General features: G+C 31.0%; 1 protein-coding gene across 1 annotated transcript; it reads left to right on the forward strand.

The window, feature by feature from the left end:
• Window positions 1-5,362: 5,362 nt before the first annotated feature.
• Window positions 5,363-5,737, forward strand: LOC149185475 (UDP-glycosyltransferase 85A7-like). Its single transcript, XM_089412409.1, has one exon. It carries the CDS (start codon window positions 5,363-5,365, stop codon window positions 5,735-5,737), a length of 375 nt encoding a protein of 124 aa, XP_089268535.1.
• The last annotated feature ends 13,716 nt before the right edge of the window (window positions 5,738-19,453 follow it).

Raw genomic sequence — 19,453 nt, forward strand, 5'->3', positions numbered from 1 at the left:
CCTTCGGAAAAATTCAAGAAAAACTAAAACTAATCTAATCCTAAGCTAATCCACCCAAATACAAGTTCACACAGTCAAAAACCAGAAAAATAAACCAATTTTCTCAGAGCAAAGTTCATTCAAAGGAAAAGACCTTCACAACAATGGATCCCCAGCGGAGTTGCCAATTTGTCACACGGAATCAGTCAATAGTTCGGACACAACCGACCTTCCTAGAAGTCTAAGACATTCTAATGACAAACAAAACAAACTAGAGCTATCCTTCTCTAAACATGCATTATGATATGAGAAATCAAGTGTTTTGTTCTTACCTTTGTCCAAACGCTGTTGTAGAAGTCCAAGCTTTGTTGATCTGGATGAGCTCCTCCTTTTCTCCAAAACCTGCAATCACCAACAGTCAAACCATTAAATAGCACCTGATTATAACATAAAACAAAGCATATTCAACATATAGACCAAGGAGTACATGAAATAACTCATAAACAACAAGTTATTGAGAAGAATGGACTAATTTGCATTAAAGGTAATCAAAAGGAACCATTACAACCTGAGCCTTGGTGTTGTGCAAGCTCCTTCCAGGGTCCACAAGAGTTCTCCTTTACTTTGACAAAGCTCACCCACTTCCAAATAGAACAAGTAAAGATGGCAATCTCTCCTCACAAGCTTCTAAATGGGAGTCCTAATTCCTGCAGCATTTACCCTTAGAAATGTATAGCTTTCAACCTCTCTCCTTCTGGCCCAATGCCTGTATTTATAGTGCTCAAGAGGAAGTTAATCAGGTCCACCATCAATGGGATAGTCCCCTCTTTGGATGGGATCACTCCCTTATTGATGGGATAAGTTCCTCTTTGGTAGGAGTGCATGAACCATCTGGAGGCGCTCAATACACGTCAAACAACCTTCTAGAATGCTCTAGAAATGACCACAAGTAAGTTTTTGAAGATAAAACTTGCGCATTTTAACCTTTTCAGAGGGACGCACCTGCCCCTTTAGATACAGAGTGTCCATGGACGCAGATCTTATGAACAATAGGCGTGTACCCGCAGGCAAGGTTTGAGAGAACCTGCGTACCCAGAGATAAACATATTTATAAAGACCTCTCTCTTTCTTGGAGTTTGACATGGATAGCAGAGGCATAAGACTTGCTTAAGAGGGTAGTATGACTGTTGATAGAGCCATACCAACTGTAAATAGCCATGGTGACATTTTTTAGTGTAACATGATCAACTTACCAATAAGTAACTAAGGAACGATCAATCACAATATCCATAGTAGGCTTCGAAATTTAAGTGCAGGCCAAAATTTTCGAGGGTGTTGCAGCTGCTACAACAAAGCATTCACCTTCTTGCAAGCTTCTTTTTTAACCAGTGCCTTTAATTCTACGAACTTGGAGAATGTCTCATATTTCTTCCACATGAAGAAGATCCAAGACTTCTGTGAGAAGTAATCAATAAAAATAACAAAATATTTGTGTTTGAAAGTGTAGGTTGTCAATAAAGGTCCATAAACATCATAGTGGATCCTTTCTAGGACTACATGTGCTTTGTTGTCCCGATCATGGAATGTGTATTTTATGTACTTCTGCAACGTACATCCTTTGCATACATCCTACTTCTTAAGTGCTCCTTTAGGGAGGCCAGTGGTTATTTGTTGCATAATATTCGAGGTACCATGATGCGAATGAACAAGTATTTTGTGCCAAAGTTCATTGACATCGCCACCTGCACTTTCTCCGCCTTAATGCTTAATGCAGCATAGTCTTCCACATCTAGCTTATACAGGTTCTTCATACGAACCTCGATCTACTTCAACTGTCACGTGGCTATGTGTCTCAGGAATGCTTTTCCTTTGTTTAATATCACTTCACAACCATGGTAAACCAACCACTTGGTGAATGCTAGTAGATAGACCCCTAATCCTTTACCTTTACCTTTTTTTACTAGCGCCTCGTATTGAAAATTTGAAGACAAAATATTTCTTTTCTCTTAAAAAATTGTCTTAAAATCCCCCTCTGTGTAGCAGTGCCGAATGCAATGATAGACAAGTTGTCTCTAATCGTATCATCAAATATGAAAGGGATAGAAGAGGAATTGATGTCCAAGAAATCTTGTTAGTAAAAGTTGTCACGTTCTTCTTAGTCGACTACCCCCACAAAACAAAGATCCCAACAAATCATTGTCTTTATATAAGATAACGTGAATGGTAAGTAAAATAACAACCTCGGTATAGGCACAAGACAGTAGTTGCCTACAAGCTGGCGGACTTAGGGCACACTGTCAGAGTCAATTTTGCAGTTGTTAGATAATATTGCCTTAAATTGATATGTTTATGTCTTAATTGTTAATTGTATTAAATAGGTTTCATCTAAAGTGGCCATTATCTTAAATATAAAGTTTTGTCTTAAAATATTTTTGTCTCAAATTGTTTTTGTCTTAAATATAAAGTTTTGTCTTAACATAATTTTGTCTTAAATTGTTTTTGTCTTAAAATAATTTTGTCTTAAATTGTTTTTGTCTTAAATATAAAGTTTTGTCTTTAAATGTTTGTCTCAAACTAATTTTGTCTTAAATATAAAGTTTTGTCTCAAAATATTTTCATCTTAAATTATTTTTGTCTTAAATATAAAGTTTTGTCTTAAAATATTTTTGTCTCAAACTGCTTTTGTCTTAAAATATTTTTGTCTTAAATATAAAGTTTTGTCTTAAAATATTTTTGTCTCAAATTGATTTTGTCTTAAATATAAAATTGTCTTAAAATATTTTTGTCCCATACTATTTTTGTCTTAAAGTTTATATTTAAGACAATTCAATTGATATTAAATTTTAATGTAAAATAACTAAAATATAAAGTGATTTTTTAAGACAAAATATTTCTTTTGTCTTAAAAGTGCCCTTAGTGTAGTAGTGTCTCCACATATAATATTGATCTTGGCGTCTGCTTTGAGCAACCAAAGCAAGTATGGATTTCAAAAGTGAGAGAAACAAAGCATGGAAACCATCTAACCAAGAATCATGAATGAAATAAAACAATAAAATTTCGTAATTGATATTTACTAGTCTTCTGCACAGTGATTATCATTCGCATTTGCAGCGTTAAGGGCATGAAGTCATTCTTTTGAAATATTAAAAATTGCTAGGAATGATTAAAATTGAACTCTTCTAACTATTCATTTAAAAAACACTATGTAAAAGTATTTTTTTTTTTAAATCATTTTTTGAATTACCCATCCCATTCTCAATTTGTAAATATTTAATAAATATTGTCTATAAAGACGAATGTGAATCATAAGAATGATTTAGGATTATATACTCATTATTTTTTATTGGCTTTATTTAAAGACTAAAATAATATTTATTCCTGTTGGTTCTCATCTATTTTTTGATATAGTTTATCCTTCTACAACATAAATTATCACAAACTCATGCCTAGAAAATCTTATCATTGTATTGACATATCCAACATTTTATGTGTCACTTAGTGTGAGCTTACAAAAGAAGCTTGCACACTTTATCTTTTGGAATCCCCAAATAAATTCATGCCTTAAGAGCATCTTTTATCCATATTGATATGATAATTGACATGACATTTAATATTGTATTTAATGTTTTTAGTTCCCGTAGTCACCATAATGTCATTTCCTTTGTTATATTTGTTTCCATAACACCTTAATGTCATTTTGTTTGTTGTCTTTGTCTCCACTATGGGATTTACATAAAGCTAAAATAGTTAGTTATGGTTGTAATTTGTAATGACATTACAAATTTAATAGCAAGATTCAATATAAATGAGTGGTTCAATGATAATTTTAAAGAGCAAAAAATAAACATCCACTTAACCATGACAATTTTAAAAAAGAAAAATAGACATCCACTTAACCTAAGGATACAAGGTTGTCTCTTTTTCTTCATATGCATATAGTATTCCTTTTCTCTAAAAGCATCTAGCATATTGACAAATCTAACATGGTTATGGCAATGCCATCTAATATTTTCTTATTATTTAAGAACATATTGGCCTCTCAACCACTAAGTATGTAGATCATGACATCCAAATTATGGCAATAGATTCTTAAGTAAAAAAACACATAATTAGTATTTGAATGTAAATCTCTCAACAGTCCAAGAATCTTGTATAACTTTTGTCATGCTTCTAGCCTCTCAACCACTAAGTATGTAAATCATGCCATCCACATTATGACAATAGATTCTTAAGTAAAAATTACATAATCGATATTTGAATGTAATTCTCTCAACAATAGAGTAATCTTATATAGTTTTGTTCAAGCTTCTAGTAAATATAATGCATAGTTTTTCTTGTTTCTCACAAAACTATGTTAATGATCTTGTTTGTGATTAAAAACACTTAAGATTAATAAGAACTTGTATATCGTTGATAAAGTATGAACGTGCACAAAATTGGGATTACAAGAGTAAGAAGTGTGATCTTCTACATAATCAATTCCAAAATTGAGGTTGCAATAGTAAGAAATGTGATCTTCTACATCATCAATTCTTTACTTTTTCATTCTCCTTTCCCTAATTTTAGGGTGAAAATGTGAATATGGGTAATACTTTTCCTACTGAGGAATATGGCACATTTAATCATGTTTTCTACTAAGGCTACAATTTCAACGGGAAAGTATCTTTCGATAGATAAATGGTTAATTTTTTTTATCCTTTCATTTTTTTTTAAATTTGACTATAATTTTTATCCATCAAAAATTTATTAGGCACTCAAAATTCTCTGAAATTTGATAACTGTAAATCATGTCGGAATTTTATTTTCCTCTTCATTAAACTAATCTTAATATTTAAATTATCTGCTGCTGACATCACTATTTAGGTCGATGACAATGAGATGTTCTCGATAAGAACAACTTTTCATAAAATGCTTATGACAGAACATGAACCGGATAAGAACGAACTAGAATCTTTGTTTTTGGTGTTAAGGATTTTTATGTGTCATCATCTTTTTACAATGCATTGGTCATGATTAATCGAAGATAGTAAGAAGTGAGCATAATCTACATAATTGTAAACTTCGCTGTGGTGCATAATTCGTAGCTCATATCCAGAGCAAGCAAACTGTGTTGCTGGATTAAGGGAAGAGAAACAAATAAAGTTTTGCAATATTGATATCAATATGATGAATGAAAGGGGAAAAATGATCTGCATGCAGTGATTGTACCATTTCCTGCACAGGGTCATGTCAACACTCTCATGGAATTGGCGCAGCTGTTGGCTATTAGGGGAGTGTTTGTCACTTTCGTCAATACTGAGTGGGTACATGAACGCATGGTGGAAGCTTCAAAGAAAGCTAAATCCCCTGTTTGCAAAGGCAATCTGGATTTGGAGCAGCAAGAATGGAAAATTCGTTTTCTGTCAATCCTGATGGTCTACCGTCCAACCATGGCCGCACCTCCAACACGACAGAGTTACTTCTTTCGCTACAAAAGTTAGGCCCAGCTTTGGAGGGCCTCCTAATTACTACTGCTCATGGAAATTCACAATCATTTCCACCCATCACATTCATCATCACCGACGCCTACATGTCTTGCACGGAGGAAGTCGCAAGCAATATGAAAGTGCCCAGAGTTATCTTCTGGCCGCTATGTGCTGCCGCCTCCATTTCTCAGTGCTACGACAACTTGCTTCTTTCTGAGGGACACATTCCAGTAAATGGTACGTCTACCCCTTTCCAATCCACATCGAACAAAGTTCTTTCCAATGTTATATGAACATTTTGTGGGCGGAATTTAATTCTATTATAAATTTGGAGAATATTTGAGAATTAGAATGACAAAAACCCTGTGATACTAGTAAAGTAAAATCTCACAGAAAAAAAAAATCTCATAATTAGGTAACACCATTTTATATAACAGATGTATTGCAATTTTCCTTTTAATTCTCTCGCATTTTTAAATATTTTCATATTTTATATTCTGACATCTAAGTTAGCATGGCCAATTTTATATAATAGACATTTTTCCTTTTGATTCTCTTCATTTCCATTTCTATAGAATGGGGAATCTGATTTATACTCACATAAATATAAATATTTTTTTTATTTAAAATTAAGTAAATCATAAATAATTGTAGGTATTAAGTTGAATTGTTTATCACTAGGGTTGTTTTACTTTTCATTTTAATTTATTTTTGAGGATTTAATTTTACAGAAAAGATTCGTTGTTAGAAACTTTACGTTTTGTGAATTTAACTTTACAGAATTGATCAATGATCATAAAGGATTCATCGCTGGAGACTTTAATTATTATATATTTTTGGAATAAAGTAAATATTTTTTATTTTTGAGAATAAAGTAAATATTTTTTTTTTTTCCATTATAGATACCTATAGTTTAATTAGGTGGAGGAATTGCACGGAAAGTTGTGGAAATTCCCGTTATATTTAGAGAAAATCCGGCAAGGATTTTTGTAAATCCAAATTATAGTTGTTAAACTTCAAAACTTTAGGTGTCATAGAAGTTTTTGATGGCGTTGAATCCATTTCCACATCAAAAACACAATTCAAAAACTATCTCTACAAAAAATTTTGAAATTTTTTTACCCAAATCCCAGCCACTTTTCGCCGTCCAGGCAATTCCTCCGCCTCGTTAGACGACTCCTTATAGACATATATTCATGTTTTTAGAAGTCGCTTTTGGTTTCTCATTAGGAAAACTAAATTAGATATAGAATTTTAGTTTCTTATTAACCTAAAATAAAGTTATAGTCACCATGGAAACAAAAATATTAAGAGAATTTTAGTTTTTTATTAACTGAAAAAAAGAGTTAGGGGCACGGCATGGAAGCAAAAGTACTATGACTAATTATTAGGTCTCTAAGGCCAATTTTCGCTGAAAAAACTATATAACTTTAACATATAAATAGTAAAAGTGAGATAATTGGAAGGTATTCACTCAAACTTATTAGAATCGAAGGGGCTTGAGTAGTATGAGCTTTTTACAATTGTATGGGGAGCGGCGGGGATAAGATGAGATTCCCATTTGTTCCTCTAGACATGTAAGCGTTCAATCAATCGATATCGTCTTCATCTACATTTGATTCAAGGTCAAGGGCATGTACTCCTTGATTTCGTTTCTTTCAACTAAAACCTTTCCTAGAAGAAATTTCAAGTGCCAATAAATCTCAATAGTGTACATGTACTAGTTATAATGACCTCTAGTATGTTGTGCATTCAGAAACCATTTTTCGACCTCTGCAAAACCTTTATATCAATGAGAGTGTGTTTTTCATCAGCTAGTTCTCACTCTCTCTCGGCAATTTCCTCTTGAACCAGTTGAGGGTGAGCTCTCAATATTTGGATGTCAAACCCTTAGCATGCATTTACCCCCTTGAATGCCCACATTCTTAGTAATATGTTACACCCTAATGTACCCTTTCTCTTTGTCGAGGCATGATGAACATCAATTGAAAGAGAGGGTCAAAGCTACCAACAGGTTGCCACATCCAGCTACAATTGAACGATGGTCGTTTCTCAGATAAAGTAACAAGACTGGAGGGGGATGGGTCTATCAGCACTAATGAGTCATTGAAGGCCCTACTTAACACAAAGATGCCATCCACTCAAGAATCTTGAAGAGCCCCATCTAGATTAATGGGTAGATTGGTTGAGTTGTTGTCGGGGTTAGTGAAGAGACTAAGTTCTCAACATATGGACTATTTGAACTGCAAGTTAATAAGAAAAATTCAATTGCATGCCAGGGTAGCAGAGAAGTCTAAGTCTTTAATAGATGAATTATTTGAACTACGATTTGATAACAAAAATCCAATTGCATGGTGATGCCACCTCAGACTACTATTGGTTGGAGGTGGCTTGTTAGGGAGAACAAGGATAAGGCTTAACCTTAGAACCTAGGACTTGGATTAATATTTCAACTCTGACACTACCTGTCTAGCTTGAAACCACCCACAAAGCATGGATTGTTTAGAATCCATTAGGAGGGTGAGGGGAGAGCAACGTGGCTTAGCCAAATCTCTCTTTGTATCCTCCAAGAGAAGACCCAAATTTAGCTAATGCCCACCCTAAATAATTGATGAGGAGAAGGAAAATGCCAACCTTCAACTATTGAATGTTAGAGAAGAAACCCTAGGCTCTAGGGTGTCAGATTGCTCCATTCTCGAGATGATACCCAGATCCACGCCCTCTATCTTGCCAAATAATGATTTCTTGATCCTAGGATTATGATTTGAAACGAAATGTCTACCTCATGTTGGAAATTTAAGGTTGCTTTGGTGTGAGAGTGCAAATTGACAAACTCCCCTTGTTTCTTGGTACACATTCCATTTACTCCTCCAAATCATCTTATACCACCTACGAACCCCATTAATGTATACTCCTTGCAGGTGATAACTGCTAAAATCATCGAGTGGTGGAGCATTATGCCATATTGTGTTCATTGCATGACATATATTAAACTCTTAAGGGGGCATGCTACCATGTCCTATTGGCGTGTGAGGTGATGGAATGGTAGCAACACACTTGCCCACTTTTTTGTGTTGCTATTACCCCATACTAAGAACTTAATTAACTTTCTTTATTATATTTCAATGTATATATTAATTATTTTCTATTTAAAATAACTTTAATTTAATTAATAAATATATTTTATAATTGTATTAATAATTATTAACTATGTTCATTAAAAAAAAATGAAAAACGAAAAGACCAAAATCAAAAATTCATTTTTTTATTTTATTTTTTTTTCTTCAATTATTTTTTTAAATCTAATAATTATTTTTAAAATTTTATAAAAAAATAAATTTAAAATAAAAACTTGTTAGTTATAGTAATCATGGTCAAGATTCCTCGAAAAAAAAAAAAAGAGAATGATTTTGCAATTTAAAATTATTACATTTAGATAAAAATTTATGAGTGGAGTGTTTATTTTGGAATAGATCTTCTAAAATTTTAATTTAATTTATCAATTATTAATAAATGGATGGTAAGGATTTAACCTTTATAGAATATTCACAATATATCTTTAATAATAATTGTTAGTAGAGGTTCAGATTTATTTCAAAGGTAGTTATGCCCTTTTTGTTTTTCAATTTAATTAAAAAGTGTTGTAAAACTAAATTAAAATAAATTATATAAAAAATATTTTTTTCTTTGTAAAGTAATATTTTTATTATCTATCAAAATTGTACATTCATTACATATATTGCAGTGACACTCTAGTCTATAAGATTAGGCTTCACTATTGCAAAAACTAGCCCTACTAGGCTTAATTATGACATATATGTTTTTATATCACCAAGCTAAAACATAAAACTAAGAGAACCAAAGCCTGCATGAAGCATGACCTATTGACATATGAAGGACATGAATAGAGATAAAGACAACACATTATATCATACCATACCCAGGTCCAATTTGAATGCAATAGTCACCATGTCCCTTGCTAACGGGTGTGGAAATTCCAAAAGGTGACTAGTGATCCACTCATAACCCACCTCTTATCACCGTCATGCTCTAGACCTTCTCCCCCTTATTCTCATCCTCACGAAATGACTAGATTACCACTTCATCCATTTAAACTCCTAAGCAAAGATCCTTGCCATAAAAAATCGAGGAGGTGGTTGGTGTGGGGGCTTGGCGTTTATTGGCCTTGATCGTCAGTTGAGAGCCCAAGGCCATCCTTGTTAGTTGGCGCATGGACCCTTATGTGGCTAGCACCAGCTTCTGGGTTATATATAAAACATTTCAATTGTGAAATAAGTTGTGGCTTTTTAGGCTTGTGGTATTGATAAGCCATAATGTTGGTCTATGATATTGTAGCAAATCTCCATGGTAAAGCAGGATGAATATCCATGGTTAAGAATCTTGTTGCATGCTTTTTAAAATGTATATATGTTTAATTCATATATTAATTCTTTTAATAATAATAATAAAGAACAAGTTATGATTTAATTAATTTTATGATTCTCTAATCTTGACAATGTGAGATGTCTCATGAGGTTAGTGTCTGGATTCTTATCATGCATTGATGCCTATAGGAATTTAGGAGCCATTTACATTATATGGTTGCATTAATTATATTCATTGTCAAAATACAAAAAGTATGGTATTCTAATATGATCTAAAACTATTTTAATTTGTTGGTCTTCTTTAAATATAAGGAAACAAGTTAATGGGTTCATGGCCTAATATATAAAGGCATCCAGCTGAAGCTTGCAAAAGTGGAACTCTACTCTCTTATAAAGTAGCAGTAGGTTATTCCAAGTAGCATGAGTTTTTTGTAAATAAAGATGAGTCAACCTATATTAAAAAACGGTAACAAGTGATGATTACCCCATCGCTAATTTGACAATTCAATTAAGCCACATTTTGGTATTTTCCCTTACATATTTCTGAGTGATTTTGCAAAAATTTAACAAAAATTTGTTGGAATTATAAAATTTAAGTTGTTTAATCTCCATATTCATAATGCACTAAAAAATTTAGATATTAAATCGATTTATACATTCAAAAATATATTTTAAATAATAAAAGAAATAAAATTTCATATATATATATATATATATATATTATATATATATAATTCCAATCCAATTTAAAAACCATCCAATAATTAAAATACAACATTTAATTATTATAATTTTTAATTATTTAAAAATATATATAAAATAAATAAACATTTTTAAGTATAATACGGAAATTGATATTGATGCAAACATTCATACGAAAGTTTATCCCTTTCTCGTGTTTATAAAAACACAAGTTAGCTTTCGTACGAAAATAAATGATTAGTGGACTAGTCTATTGGGAAATAAGTGATCAAGGTGAAGCATAATCTTTGTCCATGTAGAGCTACAAGTTTGTTTGTGTAAAGGTCTGCTAAGTGATATGCTGTTTTATATGAACTTCATGATTTGTTTTTTTAACTAATTCACACACTCAAGAAATATTGGAACGCTAAAGTTTGAGTAGAAATTTGAATTTATTTTTTGAAGGTAAGATTACAAACGAGACCAAGCAAGTATTATATAAAGTTTTGTTTTTTTTTTTTAATTTAAATTTTGACTAATAATTAGTTTAAATTTATTTTAATCTTAGATTTATCAAATATTAAGAAGCAAATATTTTTTTAGTATAAAATTTGAGGAAAAGTTTGTATCTTGAGAGATTTGATTCGTTTAGAGCGCTTGATAAATCTAGGGCTAAAATGAATCTAGGTTGGTTTCAGTGATGTGCGACAATGAAAAAATTGTTGAACATCTAATTATTCTGGTCGTTTTAAATATGCCAGATATATCTGAGATTAATCTAGTAATTTTAATTTAGATTTGCTATGTTACCTATGTTTGTTGAGATGATAGAGACTATTAATAAATTGAATGATTAAATTAAAAAATTGAATGCAAAGTGACAATGTAACAATGTTGAATGATACAAATTGTGAATAATAAGAATGTAGTCAATTACAAATAGTCTCATTGTGATCAATCTCAAACTATTTTCTTCGAATTTTTTTATTGTCACACCTATTAGTTTTGTCATCTTTTCATATGGATCATATGAAAATGGTGGTTGAAATCATATTCAAAATTTTATCTCGAGCTATTGTAGTAAACGTCATACCTTGTCTCTCTTTCCCTCCAATTTGAATGGGTGACTTATGAAGTTTTAAACTCCAAGTATGTTTCAGTGGCAGTTGCTTTTTATTACCTCGTTTGAATGCAAAGTGACTAACAATGTTGAATGATAGAAAATTAGAATAATAGGGATGTCGTCAATTACAAATAGTTCGGTTGAAAGAAAAAATGTTTTAGGTAAGTCAACATTTGATTTAAGATGAACATTCAAGTATTTTATTTATGCTTGAATAATTGTAACACAAAAATCAATGCACAAAGTCAATAATTTTTGTGTGCTCAGGCTGAAGTCAATGCACATTATTAATCTAATTATGTTGAAATTAATGTACGTCATACATATAGTTACATCAAATTAAAAATCAAACATCTACACTAAAATCAATGTATCAAGTGCAAGAAATCAAATAGGATTAGAAATCACCGTCTACATTGAAATTAATGCATCTAGTACAAGCAATCAAATAAGATTAGAAATCAAAAACTACATTGAAATCAATGCATCTAGTGCTATCAATCAAATAGGATTAGGAATCAACATCTACATTGAAACCAATGCATCTATTTTAGTCAATAACATTTCATCCCTCTCTCTCCCCCATCTCTCTCTCTCTCTCTCTCTCTCTCTCTCTCTCTCTATATATATATATATATATATATATATATATATATATGTCTTTATTATTCTCTTCATCCCTCTCTCCTTCTCTCTCAATTCCTCTCTTTCTTCCTTCCTTCCTCTCCCTTTCTCTCACACCTTCCACTGTCTTCCCCCCCCCCCATCATTCTCTCTCTCTCTCTCTCTCTCTCTCCAACTTTGTCACTATTTCCTCCTCAAATTTAATCTTTCTCGCCCTCCCTCTCCTTCTCTCTCCCTCTCTCTCTCTCTCTATCAATTTCTGTCACTATCTCCCTCTCTCTCTTCTTTTCTCTCTCACCCCTTCATTTATATGTCTACCTCTCTTTTCTTCTTATCTCTCTTTCTCTTTCCTCTCCTTCTCTCTCTCTTCCCTCCGTCCCTCCTCTCTCCATCTCTACCTCATCACTCCCACTCTCTCTCCACCTTTATCTCTCTATTTCTTTGTTCTTCCCTCCTTCTATCTCCCTTTCCAAGTCCATCTCTCTCTACCTCCCTTTCTCTTTCTCTCTTTCCTCATCTCTATCTTGCATCCTCTCTCACACACTCTCTATCTCTCTCAATCTATATGATTGAGAATTCACTTTTTGTAACCAATAACATATGTAAGGTGTAATATAATAATACTATTATTATTATTATTATATTATTATTATTTATTATTATTATTATTATTATTATTATTATTATCATTCTCATTATCATTATCATTGATTAATAATAATCAATAATATTTATTATTATACCAATCATAATATATAAATAAATAACCTGTTAAAATATAATAGTATGTTAACTTTACATTATCGAATGACCAATTTCTTCTGACCAAATTGGTAGCTATTTTCCTTACATTTACATTTTACATTTATCTATGTTTTAATTTGAGTTTCATTCAAACATAGTCTTTTTATAAAAAAAAATCTATATGTATTTTTCTTGACATTAAAAAATGTTGATGTACTTTATTACATTAGACCTACACATCTCCCCTATACTAGGTTGTAAAGCACCTCTCAATATAATAAAAAGTCCAAACTCTTCTTTGTTTTGGAAAATAGGAAATTTACTATGTAAATACCCAAACAATATATGGTACATGTTAGAGACAATAGACGCTATTAAGGTTGTTGGTCGATGAGATGTTATTTGAGATTACATTATGTAGCCCTGACTCTCACGTCACATTTTATTAGAGATTTGATTTATAATTGCAATAAGTTAATGGATATTTAATGGTATTCTGATTTATATTAGTATAGTAGAGATATGAGTATTTGATTCTATAAAAAAATTGTTTATGTGGTTATTATTCTATTGGGAATATGTGGTGATTGTTTGGATTTAATATTTAGGATTTTTTTTGACAAAAATCTATTGAGTAGATTCTAGATTTTGACTTAAGAATTTTGTACTTGAAAGGGATTGCATTTGCATTTGAACGGGATGGTGAACAAAAAAGAGGCGCGGCAAGGGAAAAGTAACCAAGGTTTGCCAAGTACAAGCCTAGAAAATGTCATGTTAGATGTCAATCCAAAACCCTTGAGGAATAGGCTTTAAATATCTCCAATTGTAGACACAAAATCCTATAATAAAAGACTCTTGTGAAAGTCAAGAAAGAATTGGAGAAGAGTGACTTCTAGTGACAATGTAGATGTTGGGATGATTAGCTCAAGAAGCAAAGACAATAATTTTTGGAAGATAATGGACCTATAATGGTCCAAAAATATTTTCATTTCTATGATTATAGAAATTAAGGCATGGGCAATGAAATCATTAATATGATGCATCAACATAACAATAAAAATAAAAATTTAATCAATAATATAAAGAGTTCTAAAGAAAGAGGTGAGAAGTCACAAAAAAAAAGGGAGAAATTTCAATATCAAAGGAAGAGTATTAAATAAAGGAAATAACATGTTTATAACGAGAAAAAACAAATTCTCGAACTCAATTTAAGATCCCAAACTTCCCCATACATCATTGTTGGATTCTCCTTTAAATCCTAGGATTAGAAGTAGTTATTTCAAATTATAATCTTGAGATGAACTTTGTTAGAGCAAATATTTTAAGTTTCTGATGGAAATAACTCAATACATAACAACAATCTAGTTTGTCCAATCTTAGAAGCTAGAGTTGTTGGGAGAAATATTTGTTATTGCATCCACTTGGCTTCAATTCCAAGGGACATGTTTGGTTCAGTGTGATAAGGTTGGAAGCGCATGAACCCCACTGAGTTCAACTATGAGAGATATGTTTGGTCCATTGTCATAATTCTAGAATAGTAGGTGCCCCCACTGGGTTCAACTTCAAGAGACACATTTGCCCCTTTTTATAGACTAAAAAGATATATGGCCCCATTCGGTTCAATTCCAAGGGACATGTTTGGCCCATTTTGATAAGGCTAAAGTGGTAGACACTCCACTACTCAGGATGTCTCAATCCTTACTAAGTCACAAGCCATTGCTATATCAAACTTACCAACATTCTTACAAACAATAATACATAACTACACAACTAGAAAAAAAAACTTCCACCTAATAATACCATATAATATCCTCTCCAAAATTACTAAAAACCCAAAGTAACTACATATCACATTATAAATGATCAAATTTTAATTTCTTCATCACCAAAGCAAACACTATATCTCACCATCTTATCCAAGATTTAGATAAATCCAAAAAACTTCCCAACAATAATTAATAAGGGGATGGTAGATTAAACCTTTATTGCAGATTTCCATAATAATATGTGGCGGCTCATACTTGCTTGAATGATAAGAGAGCATTACAAGTGATGGCTATGATACACCTACTTGCTTGCATGATAAGAGAGCATTCCGAGTGATGGCTATGATACACATGCTTGCATGATAAGAGAGCATTCCAAGTGATGGCTATGATACACTTGCTTCGATTAGTATAGTAATTTCTTCATAATTGTTTAAAATACTAAAACAATCTTGTCTAAAAGAATTATTTTTATCTTTAATAAAATTCTTGCAATAAAGTTTTACTTTCATTTTATAACATAGTAATTTTTTAGAATTGTTTGAAATGCTAAAACAATCTTGTCTAAAAAAAATATTTTTATTTTTAATAAAATTCTTGCAATAAAGTTTTTACTTACATTTTATTTCTTAGGTTTGCAATATCTCTCGGTTGGCATCTCATTTTAGCTAGTTGAATATTTTTTAAATTTAATTGTTTCTTTAAGTTTTTATTCAATGTTTTAAGATTTAATAGTATTCCATTTTTTTAAATCTCATTTTTTCCAATCAACATCAAAATCTTATAAAAATGAGTTTTTGTTATTTTGAGACATAATTATTAATCTTCACTTATTATCCTTACAAATTTATTTATTTTATTGATTATTTTAAAATTGAAATTAAAATATGCTTATAAAAATATTTATTATTATTGATAATTATTTTCAATTTTAATGATTTTATTAATATTTTATTATTAATAAATGTAATTATTGAATTCAGACTTTTGTGATCTATATTACATTAAGAAGAGTAGTTTTGGTAGAAATCGCACATAAGAGAAATTATGTCGATGCTTTTCAAACCAATTAGTGTAGTTCATCATTAAGACTAAATAAAAGACGATAATAATGAATCACATTTGCTAGTTCAAAATGCATAGTGTGGTTCATCATCAAAACTAAATAAAAACGATAATGATGAACCACACTCACTAATTTAAAATGCATAAATAAATTTTAAATATAATTATTATTAATAATAAAAATATTTATTATTAATAATTTTACTTTTATATTTAAATGCTTTATAAAAATGAATTTTAAATTACTTTCATAATCTTCTAGTCTCCTGTGGATTACTTGCCAATAAAAATGATAGTTTCTATTAGCCTCTTTATTTTTATATATATTACATATATATATATATTTATAAATTTATTTATAATTATGGATTATTTTAAAATTAAAATAAATTTACAAAAAATTATTATTGTTATTCTTATTTTTAGTTTTTCATCCAATAAATTTATTTATTATTACTTATTATTTTATTATTATTTATTATTTTAAACATTTAAAAGTAAAATAATTTTATAAAAAATATTATTTAATGCTCTCACCTTTAATTTTTCAGGTCTTGAGAATTTATTTTATTTTATAATATTTTTTGGATTCCATTGAAGCAATGAAGTATCGGTGATTGTGAATGAAATATAAATCAATCATTTCGTTTCTATTTTTATTTTCTTCACAATGTTACTTACTATAGAAACCTAAATGATTTTCATTTGCTCTGCAAAGATAATAATGATACTTTGTTTTGACTTCTTCAGAAAGGGAATAAGGGAAGCGAAAAATCAAGAAAAGCTCATCACTTGTCTTCCGGGCAACATCCCACCATTGAGGCCAACCGACCTGATTTACCGGTATACAGATCAGGAGCCACCGAACATTCGTATCAATGCCATTCTTTACGAATAGCAGAAGCAAAGCAAAGGCGACTATGTATTAGTGAACACGTTTGAGGAGCTCGAAGGGAGGGATGCAATGACGGCACTCTCTTTGAATGGCTGTCCTGCTTTCGCCATTGGACCTCTTTTCTTCCCAACCTTTTGGAAGGAAGGTTTCGTGCAGCAGTCTGTGGGAGGAGGAGGAGAGCTGCATCACATGGCTCGATATGCAACAACCGCGATCAGTTACATACGTTAATTCCTTTGGAAGCATCGCTGTGAAATCTGAGCAACAGCTAGAGCAGCTGGCGCTAGGTTTAGAAAGCAGCGGACAACCTTTCTTGTGGGTTCTCGGTTGGATATCGCAGAAGGCCAGGTTGCGAATTTACCCGACGGCTTTGAAGAACAAACAAAGGAGCGGGCACTGTTTGTGAGGTGGGCTCCGCAGTCAAAAGTACTTGCCCATGTCTCAGTGGTATTGTTCGTCACACACGGCGGATGGAACTCTATGTTGGAGGCAATGAGCATGGAGTGCCCGTAGTGGGATTCCCATATTTTGCTGATCAGTTCCTTAACTGCAGATTCGCCAAGGAGGTGTGGCAAATCGGCCTAGCTTTCCAGGATGTGGAGGTAGATAGCCACAAGGTGGTCAAGAAAGAAGAGGTGGAGGATGTTGTGAGGAGAATGATGACAACACCGGAAGGAAAGAAGTTGAGAGACAGCATCCTCGGGCTGAAGGAGTCAGCAGCGAAGGCCGTCCTCCCGGAGGATCTTCTTCCTGAACATAAATACATTCGTTAAAGACATGATGACGATGGGTAAAGTTGTCGAATCCAAAAATGAAAACATGTGACTGGGATTCAGAATATGCCCTAAAAATACCAGGAGTTTTGAGATTAAGGTGATGATCACTATCAAAATTCTCGCTAAATTCTCTGGCTACCTCTCCCGTTCCTAGAAAAACGGGAATGGGGAAGGGGAATGGCGAGCGATTTAAAGCTTTTTGGGGTTCGCTTACTTCACTGAAAGCTGGTATTATCTTTTTAAGAAAATAAGGAGGAGTCACTCTATTAGAAGCTATATATACCTTATTTTTCACAATTCTTTTACATTTTTATCATATGTACAAGAAGCATGATTGACAACTATAAACTGCCGGAACAGCAAAGCAGAATGGGTCCAATATGCTGAGGAGCAGCCAACATGCATCGGTGATAAACCGGCCATCCCAACCACTCCGGTTACACTAACAGTAAAGCAAGTTTTATTATTAATTTGGGTTTTTGGAATTTGGGTGTTTGGAATTGATTTGCAAAAAAATTCAGCTATGTTTTAAATTTTTAGAAGTGTTATTTATAAATCTGAGTATAAAAAAATACAAACAATATGAAAACAAATCTTACCACAATAAATAATATGAAAGCAAATCTTATCACTAATTTTAGTCATAATAATTTTTATATTTAAAATTAATTTAAAAAAAAAAAAAAAAATCCACATATATTCTTAACCAAAAAAAATTCCTTATCCGATTCATTGTTTATTATCAACCATGGTTTAATTATCTTTATCTCGTTGGCAAATTACGCACTAGATGTGGACGTAAATTTAATTTTAAGGCTTTCATAGTTGTCCGTTTCAATGATCTCTAAATACTGCATGTTTACGGCGTTCGTATATTTTCCTTTATTAATTAAAATCGTATAAGTTTTAAAGTTGTCATGAAATAATTTTTGGTTAAATTGTCATTTTTTATGGTTTAAAATGAATTTTTTAATTTAGCACAAGAAAAAATTGTAGATTTGGAATTGTAAATGGAGATTTGGAAACTTCGACTTCAAAACTCTACTAAGTGAGTTTGGGGTGGATGGATTTGATTTTAATAATTAAATATTAAATAAATAAAACATAAATTTATTTTAACTTAAACCTAAATAAGTTTATAAATTTTTTTTTTAATATTTATATAAGTTTAATTTAGTACTAAAATAAAAATTATCATTATAGATAATGAAATTTTCAAAAATAAATTTATATAAAATAAAATGAAATGAAATAAACATTTGTAAATTCATAAATTCATGTATTATAATCTCGTTTGAATATATCAAATTTTTAAAAATATAATAAGTGAAATATTATTGATGGAATTTTAAATCTATAAAGCAATGTAAGGAATTAAATTGCTTATAAATTATTATTTTAAATTTAAATGGTTTATAAATTATATTTTTATAGTTTTTTTAATAAAAAAATTAAAATATAGGCAAAATCTTAAATACAAGATAATGAATTTTTCAAAAATAAATTCATATAAAATCAAATGAAACCAAATGGACATTTGTTAATTCATTTACTATTAATTTATTTTGAATATTATAAAAATTTTAAAAAATATTACATGTGAACCATCATTGATGGAATTTTAAATCTATAAATTTACAATTTATTAACCTGACACGTAAAACATATATTAAATTCATCATTTATTGATCATGGAGAGAACTTATTATGAAACTTATTAATGTAAACAATGCACTTCATAAGTAAAATAAATGCCATATTAAGTAAAAATATTTCAATATCAACTAATACGTACAATGAAAAGAAATAAATTTTCATGGTTAAAATATTTTTAAGCATTTCAAGTAATGTTATTATTTTAATATTTGTCTATTATATTTTTCAGTCAATTTTATCTTTGATATGCTTAAAAAAAAAATCAAATTTTGTATTTAAAGAAAACTTACACAA

This window comes from Pinus tabuliformis, chromosome 3_1, assembly GCF_031772625.1.
Source record: "Pinus tabuliformis cultivar Carrire ecotype Pingquan chromosome 3_1, CPIR1, whole genome shotgun sequence".
NCBI classification, from domain to species: domain Eukaryota; kingdom Viridiplantae; phylum Streptophyta; class Pinopsida; order Pinales; family Pinaceae; genus Pinus; species Pinus tabuliformis.

Excerpts from the sequence above, each read along its gene's own strand:
- LOC149185475 (XM_089412409.1), top strand. The coding sequence starts at position 5,363 with ATGGAAAATTCGTTTTCTGTCAATCCTGATGGTCTACCGTCCAACCAT.